General features: G+C 40.7%; 1 protein-coding gene across 1 annotated transcript in view; it reads left to right on the forward strand.

Annotated features, from left to right (window-relative positions):
* SUMF1 (sulfatase modifying factor 1) overlaps positions 1 to 16,602 on the forward strand; it is a 114,594-nt gene that overhangs the window by 11,553 nt on the left and 86,439 nt on the right. Inside the window, exon 2 of the mRNA XM_053599389.1 lies at positions 13,982 to 14,155. Coding sequence (XP_053455364.1) covers positions 13,982 to 14,155 — 174 coding nt within the window. The remainder of the gene's footprint in view (positions 1 to 13,981; positions 14,156 to 16,602) is intronic.

Genomic DNA, 16,602 nt, shown 5'->3' on the forward strand with positions numbered 1-16,602 from the left:
AAAATGAGTTTGGAAGTGTTCCCTCTTCTTCAATTTTTTGGAAGGGTTTTGGAAGGTATGGTAATTCTTCTTTAAATATGTGGTAGAATTCTGCCATGAAGCCCTCAGGGGTTGTTTTTTTTTTTGAGACAGAGTTTCATTATGTCTCAGTTGGTAGAGTGCTGTGGCATCACAGTTCACAGCAACCTCTCCTGCTTCTGCCTCCAAAGTAGCTGGGACTACAGGCTCCCGCCACAACACCCAGCTGTTTTTTTGTTGTAGTTGTCATTGTTGTTTGGCAGGCCCAGGCTGGGTTCAAACCCACCAGCTCTGGTGTATGTGGTGTATGTGGCGCCCCAGCCACTGAGCCCCCTCTGGTGTTTTTTAATGGGAGTTTATTATTATTATTGTTACTGATTCAATCTCCTTACTTATTATTGATCTTTGCTGATTTTCTGTTTCTTCTTGATTCAGCCTTAGCAGGTTATATGTTTCCAGGAATTTATCCATTTCCTCTATGTTATCCAATTTGTAGGTGTATAATTGTTCACACATGACCCTTTTTATTTCTATGGTATTGAACACTTATTTATAGATCAGACGTCTGTGACAGTTCCTAAGCTGCTTAGAAGCCTGTGCATTGACTTTTCACCCAAATGATTTGAAAATGAGATGTTGTGTCTGCAGAGTATATTTCTTTTCTTTTCTTCCTTTTTTTTTTTTTTTTTTGGCCGGGGCTGGGTTTGAACCCTCCACCTCTACTCCTTTGAGCCACAGGCACTGCCCTTGCAGACTATATTTCTGACAGATGGTATAGTTGAGGGCCTTTGGTCTTTTTAAATTAAGATTTAATTCATACACTACACAATTCACTCTTTTTAAAGTGTACAAATCCTGTGGTTTTTAGTGTAGTCATGAGGTGTCTTGACTGTCATCTCGCTGTCTAATTCCTGAACATTTTATCATCCCAAGCAGAAACCCCATGCCTGTGAGCAAGCATTCCACATTCCTGCCTTCCTGTGGTCTCTGGAAGCCACTCATCTACTTTATGTCTCTTTGGATCTGCCTATTCTGGAGATTTCGTATCAATGGATTAATACAGCATGTGTCTTTTGTGAGTGGATTCTTTCACTGAGTGTGGTATTTACTTTTTTTTTTTTTTGAGATAGAATTTCACTTTGTCACCCTCAGTAGAGTGCTGTGGCATGATAGCTCACAGCAACCTCAAATTCTTGGGAACTATAGGCTCCCGCACACTCCGGGCTATTTTTAGAGGCAGGGTCTTGCTTTTGCTCAGGCTGTGAGGGTAATATTTTCTTTTCTTTTTTTTTTTTAATTAATTAATTAATTTATTTTTTTGTAGAGACAGAGTCTCACTTTATGGCCCTCGGTAGAGTGCCGTGGCATCACACAGCTCATAGCAACCTCCAACTCCTGGGCTTAAGCGATTCTCTTGCCTCAGCCTCCGGAGTAGCTGGGACTACAGGTGCCACAACGCCCGGCTATTTTTTGGTTGCAGTTTGGCCGGGACTGGGTCTGAACCCACCACCCTTGGTATTTGGGGCCGGCGCCCTACCGACTGAGCCACAGGCGCCACCCCCAAATCCTGTATTTAATAATATATTTTTGTTTCTTTTAACATTCCATAGAAGGGTATAAAGCTCTTAGGAGTTAACATTGGATAGTGCTAGCTAAGTCTACTATACCTGTCCAGGGTCTTTTTTTTTTTTTTTTTTTTTTTTGAGACAGGGCCTCAAGGTGTTGCCCTGGGTAGAGCGCTGTGACATCACAGCTCCCAGCAACCTCCAACCCCTGGACTTAAGCAATTCTCTTGCCTCAGCCTCCCAAATAGCTGGGACCATAGGCACCTGCCACAACGCCCGGCTATTTTTTGGTTGCAGTTCAGCCGGAGCCGGGTTTGAACCCACCACCCTCGGTATATGGGGCTGGCGCCTTACCAACTGGAACCATAGGCGCTGCCCGAGGGTAATATTTTCAAAGTTCAACCCATGTTGAGACAGTACTTCATTTCTTTTTATGACTGAGTATTACTCTGTTTTATGGACACACCACATTTTATCTGTTCATTCGTTGATGGACATTTGTATTATTTCCACTTTTTTGCTCTTATAAACAATGCTGCTATGAATATTTTTGTATAAGTTTTTGTGGGGACATAGGTTTTCCTTTCTCTTGGCTGTATACCCAGGAGTGGCATTATACAGTCATATGATAATTGTTTTTTAGCTTTTGGAGGAACTGCCAGTTTTCCAAAGCAGCTGTACTGTTTTGCATTCCTACCAGCAATGTATGAGAGTTCCAATTTCTCAGCATCCTTATCAACACTTGTTATTTTCTGCCTTTTTTTGTGTTGGCTATGCTAGTGGTTGTGAAATGGAATCTCATTGTAGTTTTGATTTGCACTTCCCTAATGACTCATGATGTGGAGTGTGGGTCCGCATTTTTTAACTGAAAATTTTCAGTGCAATCTTCAGACCCTATGCTCAGTGCCGGGAATGTATCTGTGAACAAGGCAGCCCTAGTTGCTGCCATCTTGGAGTTTAGAGTTCATGTGGGAAGGCAGCAAGGAACAAAGTAACAGCAATTAGGATGTTAATAAAGAATTATACATAGTCCCTTAGTACGATGGCCCCCAAGTCCTGGGCCATGGACTGGTGCTTGTCTGTGGCCTGTTAGGAACACATCCTTGGTGGCCAATATTCATCCAGTAAGTATTTAACGATATTGTACATGGCATTTTTACATTTGCTTTTAAAAGTAATTCAAAAGAAACAAAAATATATTAAAGGAAAATACAGAAAAAGAAAAAAGTGGGATATTGTCTCTGCCTCTGTATCCCAGCGCTAGCAGCTTGGTGCTTATGGTTCCAAACCTGATTCTACCACACACACAAATTTTATCACGTAGGGCAGTGATTTTCAACCAGTGTGCTGCAAAGATGTTTAAAGATCATTAATTAAGTTATTTTCAGAAGAAGTTCAAAGCACAGTAAGTGTACATACCAAAATTAAAACTTCTTTAAATTGATTATATGAATATATCATTGTTATAATAAGTGTTTTATTGTTATAATTAATAAACACCAGCTTATTTCTAGGTGAGTAGGGGGTAGCCTTGAAAAATAAGGTTTTGTGACCTGTCCATAGATTGTGCAATTTGACAAGGATTTGCCGATGCACACCAATATATGTCGAAATAATCTGAAATGAATGAAGCCATGTGACTCAGCCATCCCTTGTTGTGCCTGACCTCGTCAGGAGCGGTAGCTCATACCGAATGTGTCCTACAGTTCTGTCTAGACTTGAAAGTAGGAAGTTGTTGTACACAATAACTTTGCAAATCCTAGTTTTGGAAATTTTTCAAAGTGTATTTAATGAATATCTGTATTTCTTTTTGAAGAGTATGAGTTGTTTATTTTTATTATTTTTGATTTGGCTTTTTTTTTTTTTATAGAGACAGAGTCTCACTTTACCGCCCTCGGTAGAGTGCCATGACATCACAGGACTCACAGCAACTTCCAGCTCTTGGGCTTACGCAATTTTCCTGCCTCAGCCTCCCGAGCAGCTGAGACCACAACGCCTGGCTATTTTTTTGTTGCAGTTTGGCCGGGGCTGGGTTTGAACCCACCACCCTCGGTACATGGGGGCTGGTGCCCTACTCACTGAGCCACAGGCGCTGCCCTGATTTGGCATTTTTAATTTTTATTACATAGTGTTCAATTAAAATGGACAAGTTTTTAGTAAAGAAACAAAAATTAGGGCGGCGCCTGTGGCTCAGTCGGTAAGGCGCCGGCCCCATATACCGAGGTGGCGGGTTCAAACCCGGCCCCGGCTGAACTGCAACCAAAAAATAGCCGGGCGTTGTGGCGGGCGCCTGTAGTCCCAGTTACTCGGGAGGCTGAAGCAAGAGAATCGCTTAAGCCCAGGAGTTGGAGGTTGCTGTGAGCTGTGTGACGCCACAGCATTCTACCGAGGGCCATAAAGCGAGACTCTGTCTCTACAAAAAAAAAAAAAAGGAAACAAAAATTAGAAGACCATGCTAGTGTGTAGAGTACTGCTTCATCTAGTATGTCATCAACTAAATTAAAATCACTTACTCGTCAGTATAATTGAAGATTTTTTTATCATTCACTTTCATATGTAGGAAAGGAAATTCACTGTGTCCCACATGTGTAATTTGTGGCAAAACAGCAAATGAAGCTATGGTTGTTACAGATTAAAGAGGCATTTAGAATCCAGACATTCCCACTTGTCGAAAAAGCTAATGGAATATTTCAGATGACTTACACTCAGTAATACTAAACAAGCAAAAATATGGACCAAATATGCAACGATATCAGATAAAGCACAAGAAGCAAGTTACACAGTTGCAGAAATTGTAGCTAGGAAAATGAAATCTCATACAAATGCAGAATCTGTTATTTTACCAGCCTGCTGTGCAATTGTAAAAACAATGTTTGCAGAAGAGTCCGAAAAGGAAATTTTTAAAGTTCTGCTTTTGGATAATACAATTTCTTGGCATGTTAAGGATTTATCTGAAAATACTGAATTTTAAGGAATATCTCACCTCAAAGAAGTAAACATGTTTGCAATTCAATTGCATCAATCTACTGATACCAGTGATAAAACTCAACTTTTAGCATTCAGTAGATTTGTCCATAAAAATGAAATCATAGACCAGTTTTTATTTTGTCAACCACTCCAAATAACAAGAGAGGGCCAGAATATTTTCAATTTGATCGGTAATTACTTTAATTCTAGTAACTTGTCTTGGGATTCCTGCATAAGTTTGTGTACGAATGGTGCCCCATGTGTGTCTAGAGGTGCAAAAGGATTTGTTACACTCATACAAAAATAGAATCCAAAAATTATCATTTTTTATTGTTAAATCATAGCTGTGTACATTAGTGCAATCAAGGGGTATGATGTGCTGGTTTCATATACAATCTGAAATATTCTCATCAAACTGTTCAACATAGCCTTCATGTCATGTTCTTAGTTATTGTATGTAGACATTTGTATTCTGCATTTAGTAAGTTTTGCCTGTACCCATTCTAAGATGCACCATAGGTGTGGCCTCACCCATTACCCTCCCACCAGCCTGACCTCCCGCCTCCCTTCCCTTCCCTTCCCTTGGCCCTTTCCCCATATTCTTGTGCTATAGTTGGGTTATAGCCTTCATATGAAAGCTGTCAATTAGCTTCATAGTAGGGCTGAGTACATTGGATACTTTTTCTTCCATTCTTGAGATACTTTGCTAAGAAGAATATGTTCCAGCTCCATCCATGTAAACATGAAATAGGTAAAGTCTCCCTCTTTCTTTAAGGCTGCATAATATTCCATGGTATACATGTACCACAATTTGCTAGTCCATTCATGGGTCAGTGGGCACTTGGGCTTCTTCCATGACTTGGCAATTATGAATTGGGCTGCAATGAACCTTCTGGTACAGATGTCTTTATTATATTGTGATTTTTGGTCTTCTGGGTATATACCTAGTAAAGGAATTATAGGATCGAATGGCAGGTCTATTTTTAGATCTCTAAGTATTCTCCAGACATCCTTCCAGAAGGACCGTATTAGTGTGCATTCCCACCAGCAGTGTAGAAGTGTGCCCTTTTCTCCACATCCACACCAACATCTCTGGTTTTGGGATTTTGTTATGTACGCTACTCTTATTGGGGTTAGGTGACATCTCAAAGTAGTTTTGATTTGCGTTTCTCTGATGATTAAGGATGATGAGCTTTTATTCATGTGTCTGTAGATCGTGCATCTGTCTTCTTTAGAGAAGTTTCTCTTCAAGTCCCTTGCCCACCCTTGGGATCACTTGTTCTTTTCTTGCTAATACGTTTGAGTTCTCTGTGGATTCTGGTTATTAAACCTTTATCGGAGGTATAACCTGCAAATATTTTCTCCTATTCTGAGGGCTGTCTGCTTGCTTTACTTACTATGTTCTTCGCTGTACAGAAGCTTTTTAGTTTGATCAGGTCCCAGTAGTGTATTTTTGATAGTGCTTCAATTGCCTGGGGAGTCTTCCTCATAAAATATTCATCCAGGCCGATTCCTTCAAGAGTTTTCCCTGCACTTTCTTCAAGTATTTTTATAGTTTCATGTCTTAAGTTTAAATCTTTTATCTAGTGAGAGTCTATCTTAGTTAATGGTGAAAGGTGTGGGTCCAGTTTCAGTCTTTTACAGATTGCCAGCCAGTTCACCCAGCACCATTTGTTAAATAGGGAATCTTTTCCCCACTGAATGTTTTTTATTGGCTTGTCAAAGAACAAATAACGGTAAGTAGCTGGATTCATCTCTTGGTTCTCTATTCTGTTCCAGACATCTACTTCTCTGTTTTTGTGCCAGTACCATGCTGCTTTGATCACTATCGATTTATAGTACAGTCTCAGGTCTGGTAGCGTGATTCTTCTTGCTTTGTTTTTATGTCTGAGTAATGTTTTGGCTATTGGAGGTTTTTTCTGATTCCATATAAAACAAAATATTATTTTTACAAGATCTTTAAAATATGACAATGGAGCTTTGATAGGAATTGCATTAAAATTATATATTGCTTTGGATAGTATAGACATTTTAACAATGTTGATTCTTCCCAGCCATGAGCATGGTATGTTTTTCCATTTCTTAACATCTTCAGCTATTTCTTTTCTTAAAGTTTCATAGTTCTCTTTATAGAGATCTTTCACGTCCTTTGTTAGATAAACTCGCAAATATTTCATGTTCTTTGGCACTACCTTGAAAGGAATAGACTCCTTGACTGTTTTTTGGCTTGGCTATTGTTGGTATATATAAAGGCTACAGATTTATGGCTGTTGATTTTGTAGCCTGAGACATTGCTGTATTCCTTGATCACTTCTAAAAGTTTTGTAGTAGAATCCCTAGTGTTTTCCAGATATACGATCATATTGTCTGCGAAGAATGAAAGTTTGATCTCTTCTGACCCTATGTGGATACTCTTGATCGCCTTTTCTTCCCTAATTGCAATGGCTAAAACTTCCATTACAGTGTTAAAGAGCAGTGGAGACAATGGGCAGCCTTGCCTGGTTCCTGATCTAAGTGGAAGTGATTTCAATTTAACTCCATTCAGTACGATGTTGGCTGTGTGTTTGCTGTAGATGGTCTCTATGAGTTTAAGCAATGTCCCTTCTATACCAATTTTCTTAAGTGTTCTGATCACGAAGGGATGCTGGATCTTATCAAAAGCTTTTTCTGCATCAATCGAGAGAATTGTATGATCTTTATTTTTTAGTTTGTTTATGTGTTGAATTACATTTATAGATTTACATATATTGAACCAGCCTTGAAACCCTGGGATAAATCCCACTTGGTTATGGTGTATAATTTTTTGATGTGTTGTTAGATTCTGTTTGTTAGGATCTTAGTGAGTATTTTTGCATCAATATTGATTAGTGATATTGGTCTGTAATTTTCTTTTCTTGTTGGGTCTTTCCCTGGTTTAGGGATGAAGGTGATGTTAGCTTTGTAGAATGTGTTGGGTAGTATTCCTTCTTTTTCTCTATTTTGGAAGAGGTTTAGTAATATAGGTACTAGTTCTTCTTTAAAGGTTTGGTAAAATTCTGACGTAAAGCCATCTGGTCCTGGGCTTTTCTTTTTAGGGAGATTTTGTATAGTTGATGCTATTTCAGAACTTCATATAGGCTTGTTCAACATTTCCACTTTGTTCTGGCTAAGTTTTGGTAGGTGGTGTACTTCCAATTATTGGTCGATTTCCTTCAGATTTTCATATTTCTGAGAGTAAAGTTTCTTGTAATATTCATTAAGGATTTTTTGAATTTCTGAGGGATCTGTTGTTATTTCATCTTTACCATTTTTGATTGATGAAATTAGAGATTTTACTCTTTTTTTTCTGGTTAGGTTGGCCAAAGTTTTATCTATTTTATTGATCTTTTCATAAAACCAACTTTTGCATTTATTGATCTGTTGTATAATTCTTTTGTTTTCAATTTCATTTAATTCTGCTCTGATTTTGGTTATTTCTTTTCTTCTTCCTTCTCCAGTTGCTTGAGATATTCCATGAAGTTATTAACTTCCTCTCTTTCCGTTTTCTTGAGGAAGGCTTGCAGTGCTATAAATTTCCCTCTTAGGATTGCCTTTGCAGTATCCCAGAGGTTCTGATAATTTGTGTCTTGATTGTTGTTTTGTTCCAAAAATTTGGTGATTTCCTTCTTAATCTCGTCTATAACCCATCTATCTTTCTGCGTAGGGTTATTTAGCTTCCATGTTTCTGTATGTGTATGCTGATTCCTGTTGTTATTGAGTTCAACTTTTATTCCAGGATGGTCTGAGAAGATGCAAGGAATAGTTTCTATTTTTTAAAATTTGCTGAGGTTAGATTTGTGGCCTAGGATGTGGTTGATTTTAGAGTATGTTTCGTGGGCTGATGAGAAGGATGTGTATTCAGTTTTGTTGGGATGAAATGTTCTGTAGATGTCTGTTAAATCCAGATGTTCAGTGGTTAAGTTTAAATCTAAAATTTCTTTGCTTAGCTTCTTTATGGAGGGTCTATCCAGCACTCCTAAAGGGGTGTTAAAATCTCCAACTACTATGGAACTGGAGGAAATCAAGTTGTTCATGTCTGTTAGAGTTTCTCTTATAAATTGAGGTGCATTCTGGTTGGGTGCATAAATATTAATAATTGAGATCTCATGATATTGAGTATTACCTTTAACAAATATGAAGTATCCATCCTTATCCTTACTTATTTTAGTTGGTTTAAAGCCTATTGTATCTGCGAATAGGATTGCAACGCCTGCTTTTTTCTGCTTTCCATTTGCCTGGAGTATAGATGACCATCCCTTCACCTTGAGTCTATATTTGTCTTTTAAGGTAAGATGAGATTCTTGTATGTAGCAGATATCTGGCTTGAGTTTTTGTATTCAGTCAGCCAACCTGTGCCTCTTTAGAGGACAATTTAAACCATTCACATTAATTGAGAATATTGATAAGCCTTTCGAGAGTCCGGTGGACATTTTTAATCCTTTTGAGACTGTGGAAGTTGGAATTTGATCAAAATTTTCTTGGTGGGTTTACTTTTTGGGTGGAAGATTATGCTGGTCTTTATGGAGGATAGGTCTGAGAATATCCTGGAGAGCTGGTTTAGTTATGGCAAATTTCTTCAACTTGTGAATGTCATTAAAGTATTTAATTTCTCCATCATAAATGAAACTCAGATTAGCTGAGTACTGGATCCTGGGTTGAAAGTTATTTTGTTTTAGGAGATTAAAAGTTGATGACCATCCTCTTGTAGCTTGTAAGGTTTCAGCAGAGAGATCTGCAGTTATTCTAATATTCTTCCCCTTGTAGGTAATGGTTTTCTTTTGTCTGGCTGCTTTCAGAATTTTCTCCTTCATATTAACTTTAGTGAAATTGATTATGATGTGTCTGGGGGATGTCTTATTCAGGTTGAGTCGTGCTAGAGTTCTGAAACTGTCTGCTATCTGAATTTCAGAATCTCTTGGCTTGTCTGGAAAGTTCTCTTTCATAATCTTATGAAAAAGAGACTCTGTGCCTTGTGAAGCCACTTCGTCGCTTTCGGGGATCCCTCTAAGACAAATATTGGTTTTCTTCGAATAATCCCAGAGCTCTCTGAGAGAAGGATCTGTTTTTGCCCTCCATTTCTCTTCCTCTTTGAGAGTTTGGAAAGCTTTTTCTTCAATGTCAGAAATCCTTTTTTCTACTTGCTCCATTCTATTACTGAGGGATTCTACTGTTTTTCTCAGATCTTTGAGAGCTGCAACTTCTTTTCTCATTGTGTCAAAATCTTTGGTCATTCGGTCTTTGAATTTGTTGAATTCTTGAGACATCTTTTGGGTTACTGCTTGGAATTCTAATTCGATCTTATTTGCTATCCAGATTCTGAATTCGATTTCTGACATCTCAGCTATTTGTGCATGGGGTCTTTTTCTGTGTCTGCCCCATTGTTCCTTGAGGGAGTTTATCTACTCTGATTATTGATATTGCCTGAATTTTTTCATTGATTTCACCTCATAATTGTTTTTCACCATTGCCTCTGGGTGTCCTTAGAGTTGGGGAGGCGTCTCTCCATGATTAGACCCCAGCGGGATCACTCTATTTTTGCAGAATCTTTGTAGGGAGTGACCCTGTGTAGCTCCTCTGGGGCTGCCCCAGCCAGGGAGTTCTCGTTGTGGTAGCAGCTCTGAAGTGTGGCACACCTGGATCCAGCAACAGGGCAGGGGGGTGGACCACATGGTTCTGGGAGTACCTGGTGCCTGGTGACTTTGGCAGAGAGAGCCCAAGGCTCCAGCAGTCTCTGGCTAAGAGAAGGCCTCCTTGCAGAGGAAGGGAGGGCTCCGGAGGGTGCAAAGCTACCAGAGTCCCTGGCCAGACGAGCAGGCCAGTGTGGAGGCAGGGAAGGTCCGAAAGGGAGGACACCGGGTTGAGTGGCTCCTGGAGTTCCTGGTTAGTGTGTTTGGAAGCACGGGTGGGCGCTAGTACGGATGTCCGGGCAGCCACGGGTCTCTGGGTGTGGGTCGCGGCTCTTCTTGCATGGAAGTCAGGGTGGCCGCAGGTCGCGGGTCATGGTGCCGCTCACCAGATGTCCGGGTGGCCTTTGGTCATGTGTCGTGGTATGGAGGTCCTGGCGGCTATGGGGTGTGGGTCGTGGGTCGCTGCACTGCTCACATGGAGTTCCAGGCTGCCATGGTTCACAGGTAGTGGTGCCACTCACACAGAGGTCCGGGTGGGCGCAGGGTGCAGGGTGTGAGGCCACGCAGCTACCGGTGGAGATCCTTGTATGGCGGGTTTGGCACAGCCCCCAGAGTCTCTTGCTGGGGTGGCGCTTGGACCGGCAGACAGGGAGGGCGGGCACTTCTCAAGCACCTCCTTCCTGAGTCTCAGCAGGGGTTAGGCTTCTGGTTCATTGGGTAAGGGGGGAAGGGTGTACTGGAAGTTCAGAATGGCAGGGAAGATCTTAGTTCGATATTTCTGCCTAGAAAGACAGTGTTCAGAGTCACGGCGTGGTCCCTCTGAAGAAGTATTCCCCACTTCCCATAGTATTCACCCGTGGGGTGAGGCAAGAGGTCCACAGTTCACCGCTTGTCCATAGAAAACCCACAGGAGCAAATGAAGAGAGAAAAGAAAGGAGACAGAAAAACAAAGAAAAACCACAGTTTTCTTGGGGGAGGGGACGGACACTCCTCCTTCCAGATGAATTTTGTACCTGAAACTTGGTTTCTTGGAGTCGCAGCTTGCCTTAGCAGAGGTGACCTGCAGTTATCTTCTCTCTTACGGCTGGGCTCCCAGTCTTCAGCTTAATTGGGCTGTTTCTGGACATTATCTTTCCTTTTGGACAGGAGCCTCCCTCGGAAGCTGCTCTCAGTCGGCCATCTTGCCCTTACCACCCAAAAATTATTTTTATGCACTATTTTCCACATAGCGAAGTGCTAGCATCAAAATCATTAGTGCCTGACTTACAAAATGCCGTAGATAAAACTATTAAAATTATTAATTATATAAAAAGCAGGCCATTGCAATCAGTATTGTTAGCAGAATTATGTTCCTCAATGGATGCTTCCCTTATGCAGCTCTTACTGCATGTGAAGTGAGATGGTTATCTCGAAAGAGTTTTGTTAAGATTTTATAAATTGACCTTTTAGGCTTGTTGCCTGTTGCACAGTGGTTACATGAACTGAGGCTGGTGGGTTGGAACCCAGCCCCTGCCAGCTAAACATCTACAACTGCAACAAAAAACTAGCTGAGCATTGTGGCGGGCGCCTGTAGTCCCAGCTACTTGGGAGGCTGAGGCAAGAGAATCACTTAAGCCCAAGAGTTTGAAGTTGCTGTGAGCTGTGACGCTATGGCACTCCACCCAGAGTTTTTTGAAACTCTGTTTCCAAAAAAAAAAAAAAAAGTATCAATCTTTTAAAAAAATTGCAACATTTTAAATTAGGTGGTTTACTTTGTGGCAAGGTTTGATGTAATAAAATTGTATTTCTTGCACATTTATTTCAGTGTTGAATACTCTTTTTTTGGGAGGCGGGACAGCCTCACTCTGTTGCCCTGTGGTTGAGTGCTCACAGCAAGCTCAAACTCTTGGGCTTAAGCATCCTCCTGCCTGAGCCTCCTGAGTGGCTGGGACTCGAGGCGCCAGCCACATGACCAGCTATTTTTTTTTTTTTTTTTTTTTTTTTTAGAGATGGGTCTTGCTCTTTCTCAGGCTGGTCTCAAACTCCTGAGCTCAGGCAGTCCACCCACCTTGGCCTCCCAGAGTGCCAGGATTACAAATGTGAGATACTGCACCCAGCCAAAAAAATGAATATTCTTTATGAGAGTATGCAGGGAAATCATGAAAACATTCTCACATCTACAGATAAAATTAATGCTTTCAGAGAAAATCACTGCTCTGGAAGGAAAGGATTAAAAGAGAAAACACAGGAGAAATGTTTGAAATAGTGAAAAGGTGAAAACTGATAAAAATCTTATTGAACAAATTTTGCAAACTTTAGATTTATTGTACACAAATTTTGAAAAATATTTTCACACACCTACTCTTGACATAACATCTCTGGATTAGGGGAGAAATCCCTTTGTTTTAAGTGTGTGTTAGCAAATGTAAATATTAAAGAAGAGGAAGAGTTAATAAATAAGAAATGACAGTGGACTTCTATTAAAATATTCAACAACAGATACTACAACATTTTGGTTATCTCTCAAAGCTGAATTTCCAAATATTACAAAAAAGCAATAGAAACAATTCTTTCATTCTCAATGTGATATTTGTGTGAAGTGAGCATTTCTACAATGAATAATATTATAAACAAAATCAATCACAGTTAGAATCCTTAGAAGATTTAAGAGTATGCCTGTCAGAATTCGACCTTGCAAAGAAGATAGTCTAAAAAAAGTCAAGCTCAGATATCTCATTAAATGCTAAATTACAATAAACAGAAGAATTAATAAGTTTTTTGAAAAATTGTAATTGTTATCTTTTTATTACAAGTTATAATAAATTATTTTGTTTTATTTCTTTGGCCATGCTGCTGCATTTTGTTATGTTAATAAAGGAGAAAAATTGGGCGGCGCCTGTGGCTCAGTCGGTAAGGCGCCGGCCCCATATACCAAGGGTGGCGGGTTCAAACCTGGCCCCAGCTGAACTGCAACCAAAAAATAGCTGGGCGTTGTGGTGGGCGCCTGTAGTCCTAGCTACTTGGGAGGCTGAGGCAAGAGAATCGATCGCTTAAGCCCAGGAGTTGGAGGTTACTGTGAGCTGTGTGATGCCATGGCACTCTACTGAAGGGGATAAAGTGAGACTCTGTCTCCACAAAAAAATAAATAAATAAATAAAGGAGAAAAATTATGTATTTTTTTACTCTCTCTTTTTTTTTTTTTTATCAACATAATTTAAGTGTGCTAGAGAAGTTTAACTATAGGCTCAAATATGCTGTGAGATAAAAAGGTTGAAAAACCGTGATATAGAGGTTGGAATAAAGAGATTACTTTCCTGAAGAAGTCTTGCTTTTGCTGGGAAGCCAAGATGAGTGGATTGCTAGAGCTCAGGAGTTCTAGACCAGCCTGACCAAGTGTGAGACTCTGTCTCTACTAAAAATAGAAAAACTAATTGGGCGTTGTGGCTGGTGCCTGTGGTTCTAGCTACTCGGGAGGCTGAGGCCAGAGGATAGCTTGAGCCCAAGAGTTTGAGGTTGCCGTCAGTTACAATGATGCCATGGCTCTCTACCCAAGGCAACAGAGTGAGACTTGGTGTCAAAAAAAAAAAAAAAAACAAAAAAACCAACACACAGAGAAGGTTTGCTTTTTTTTTTTTTTTTTGTGACTGCTGATTCACTTCCATTGGGATATAGAGTGATTTTACTAATTTCCTGATGCTTTCTGTGCTGAGGGTTTGTAAAGTCATGAGTGCTTACTCTGTTCTGGGAACTTCAGACCTCACCCCTGGGCTGTGACACCTGACTCCTGTGTTTCTCCTTTCACTGCAGATGGTCCTCATCCCTGCCGGAGTGTTCACCATGGGCACAGATGATCCGCAGATAAAGCAGGATGGGGAGGCCCCTGCGAGGAGAGTTGCTGTCGATGCCTTTTACATGGATGCCTACGAAGTCAGCAATGCTGAGTTTGAGAAGTTTGTGAACTCAACTGGCTATTTGACAGAGGTAATGGGATTGGGGAAAGGAGGGAGAACTCGTTCTTTTCCAGACTTTTAAGAATGCGTTAATAACAATTAACCTTGACTGACCACTTTTACTTTGTCGCATGTGAGGCACTTTATATGTGCGAAATTAGATGAAGTCTAATTTCTTACAACAACCCCATGAAACAGGCTGCTTTTCACATATCAAACTGAGGATTAGAGAAGTGGTTTACCCCGAGTCACCCAGCTCGTTGGTGGTGGAACTGGGATTCATGCCTGGCCCCAGAATCTGTGTTCTTAACCAGCGTGCCATATTATGTTAATGCTTGAATACACCAGGGAGTGCCACTGTCCAGTTGGACTTTTCGAGCCCACTTTTCCTTCTCAATAAATTGCAGTTTGGTATTTCCAGAAGCATTCCATGTTTCTTAAGTGATAAAGAAGTGCAGCTTTTTGTTTTTTGTGGCTTTATTCCAGCGCCTTGATAGCTCACAAGCTGTCCTGTGTGAGTTCCAGGCATTATCCTGTGGTCACTGAATCACAAAATAAGGTTCTAAAAGTGGATGTTGTCCTAAATGGGAATAGGAAGAGGATGGCTTTATAACATATGAACATGCCTGTGAGTGCGTGAAGTATGTGTGTTTTGTACGCTTCCCATTTTCTTTCACCAGAAAACTTCACCCTGGTCTTCAGTTTGTGGAGTCCCTGTTCTGTTCTTAGACCCCCAAACGTTGTTTTTGTAATTAAAAAAAAAGTTGAGGGTGAGTGCTTAATGTAAAATAACATTCAAATTTTGTTTCACATTGTCACATTTCTTTGGAATTTTCTAAAATATACAAAGTGGCTGTAAATCTTTTCTGTACACATCTGTAGTAAGCAAAGTTGGCTTGGCTTGAGCTCAGGAGTTCAAAACCAGCTTTAGCAAGAGTGAGACCCCATCTCTACTGAAAAAAAAAAAGAAAAGAAAAGAAAAATTAGCTGGGTGTTATGGCAGGCACCTGTAGTCCCAGCTACTTGGCTACTTGGGAGGCTAAGGCAGGAGGATCACTTGAGCCCAAGAGTTTGAGGTTGCTGTAAGCTATGATGATGCTTCAGCACTCTACCCAGGGCAACAGAGTGAGACTGTCTTGAAAGAAAAGGTCAGAGAAAATGAATGGGGTGGGGGAGGAGAGGGGTCCAAACCTACCTGCAGGTTACAGTGTGCACTATTTGGGTGATGGTACTCTAAAAGCCTTCACTTAATTAAGCCTTACACTTCATTATCCATGTAAGAAAACATTTGTGCCCCCTTAGTATTTTGAATTAAGAAAAAATAAGTTTAAAAAGCCAACAATAATAAGAAACAGAACCTCTGCTTTGGCTAGAAACGCTTCATATTTTTATGCACTTTACGGATCTTTTCCTGTGATCTAATTTTCTCTCATACTGCTCTGGTGCACCATGTCCTAGCCCTGCTGTGTTGTTTCTATTCCTTGAAAACTCAGCATTCCTTCCACCTTGGGAGCTCGGCCCATATTTTCCCTCTGCTTGGAATTTGCAGCCCTCTTGCCTGTGCCCTCTTTGTATGGCTGGCTCCTCATCCCATTCCTGAGTCATCTCAGCTTAAATGCTACTTTCTGAAGGAGGCTTCTCAGTCTAGCAAAAGGAGGCTTTTCTTGACACTCTTTACCTTTCAAAGTGAGGTGAACTTACTTTTTTTCTTTCTTATTTGGCTCGATTTTTATCTGTACCCCACACTTAAGCACAGTAAGAATGGAGACCATCCCTTCCTGATACTGATCTTGTATCCTTTTCTTTAGCCCCAAATGGTAATCATTTGCTACATGTTTATTGAATGAGTAAATGGCTTAAGTACTCAGGCATGGTGGTTTCGCAAGGGAATGTAGGAAGAAGCTCAGGGATGAAGAAAAGATGATTAACAGGAAGAGGAATTTGAGGCACTTATAAGGCCTGAAATCTAGGGATCCATTACTCAGTTGATCTCATCTAGTGAAAACAGGATAGGAGGTAGAGATTTGAGAGTCATTTGAAGCACTGGCTGCAGTTGAAGTGATGAGATTGAAAGGGGTTGTCCAGCAGGCGATGAGTGTATCTCAAAGTATATCTCCAAGCCCCTGTGTTAGAACCACCAGCAATTTATTCAAGTGGCTTCCTTGACCTTGTGTAGACAGACCTCCAAGAGTCAGGATTTCCAGGTTTGGGAAGCAGCAGCTTGTTAGTTTTCACAAGGCGAGCACACAATCTCAACTGCACAAATCCTGAAGGCCAGGGGTGCAGGGAGCCAAGGGCAGAACTCTGGGGAGCAGGGGCATTTAAGGGGCTGGAAGAAGAGCTCCTATGTTTCAGATTAGTAAGAGCAGTCAGAAATGGCAAGAGGAAAACTATAGAAGTAGAGTCTTGGATACCCAGGGACATACCAAGAGTTAGAATACCGTCATATGTGACTAAAAGAACCAGGGAGATGAGACC

The sequence above is a fragment of the Nycticebus coucang genome, chromosome 8 (assembly GCF_027406575.1).
Source record: "Nycticebus coucang isolate mNycCou1 chromosome 8, mNycCou1.pri, whole genome shotgun sequence".
In the NCBI taxonomy this organism is placed as follows: Eukaryota; Metazoa; Chordata; class Mammalia; order Primates; family Lorisidae; genus Nycticebus; species Nycticebus coucang.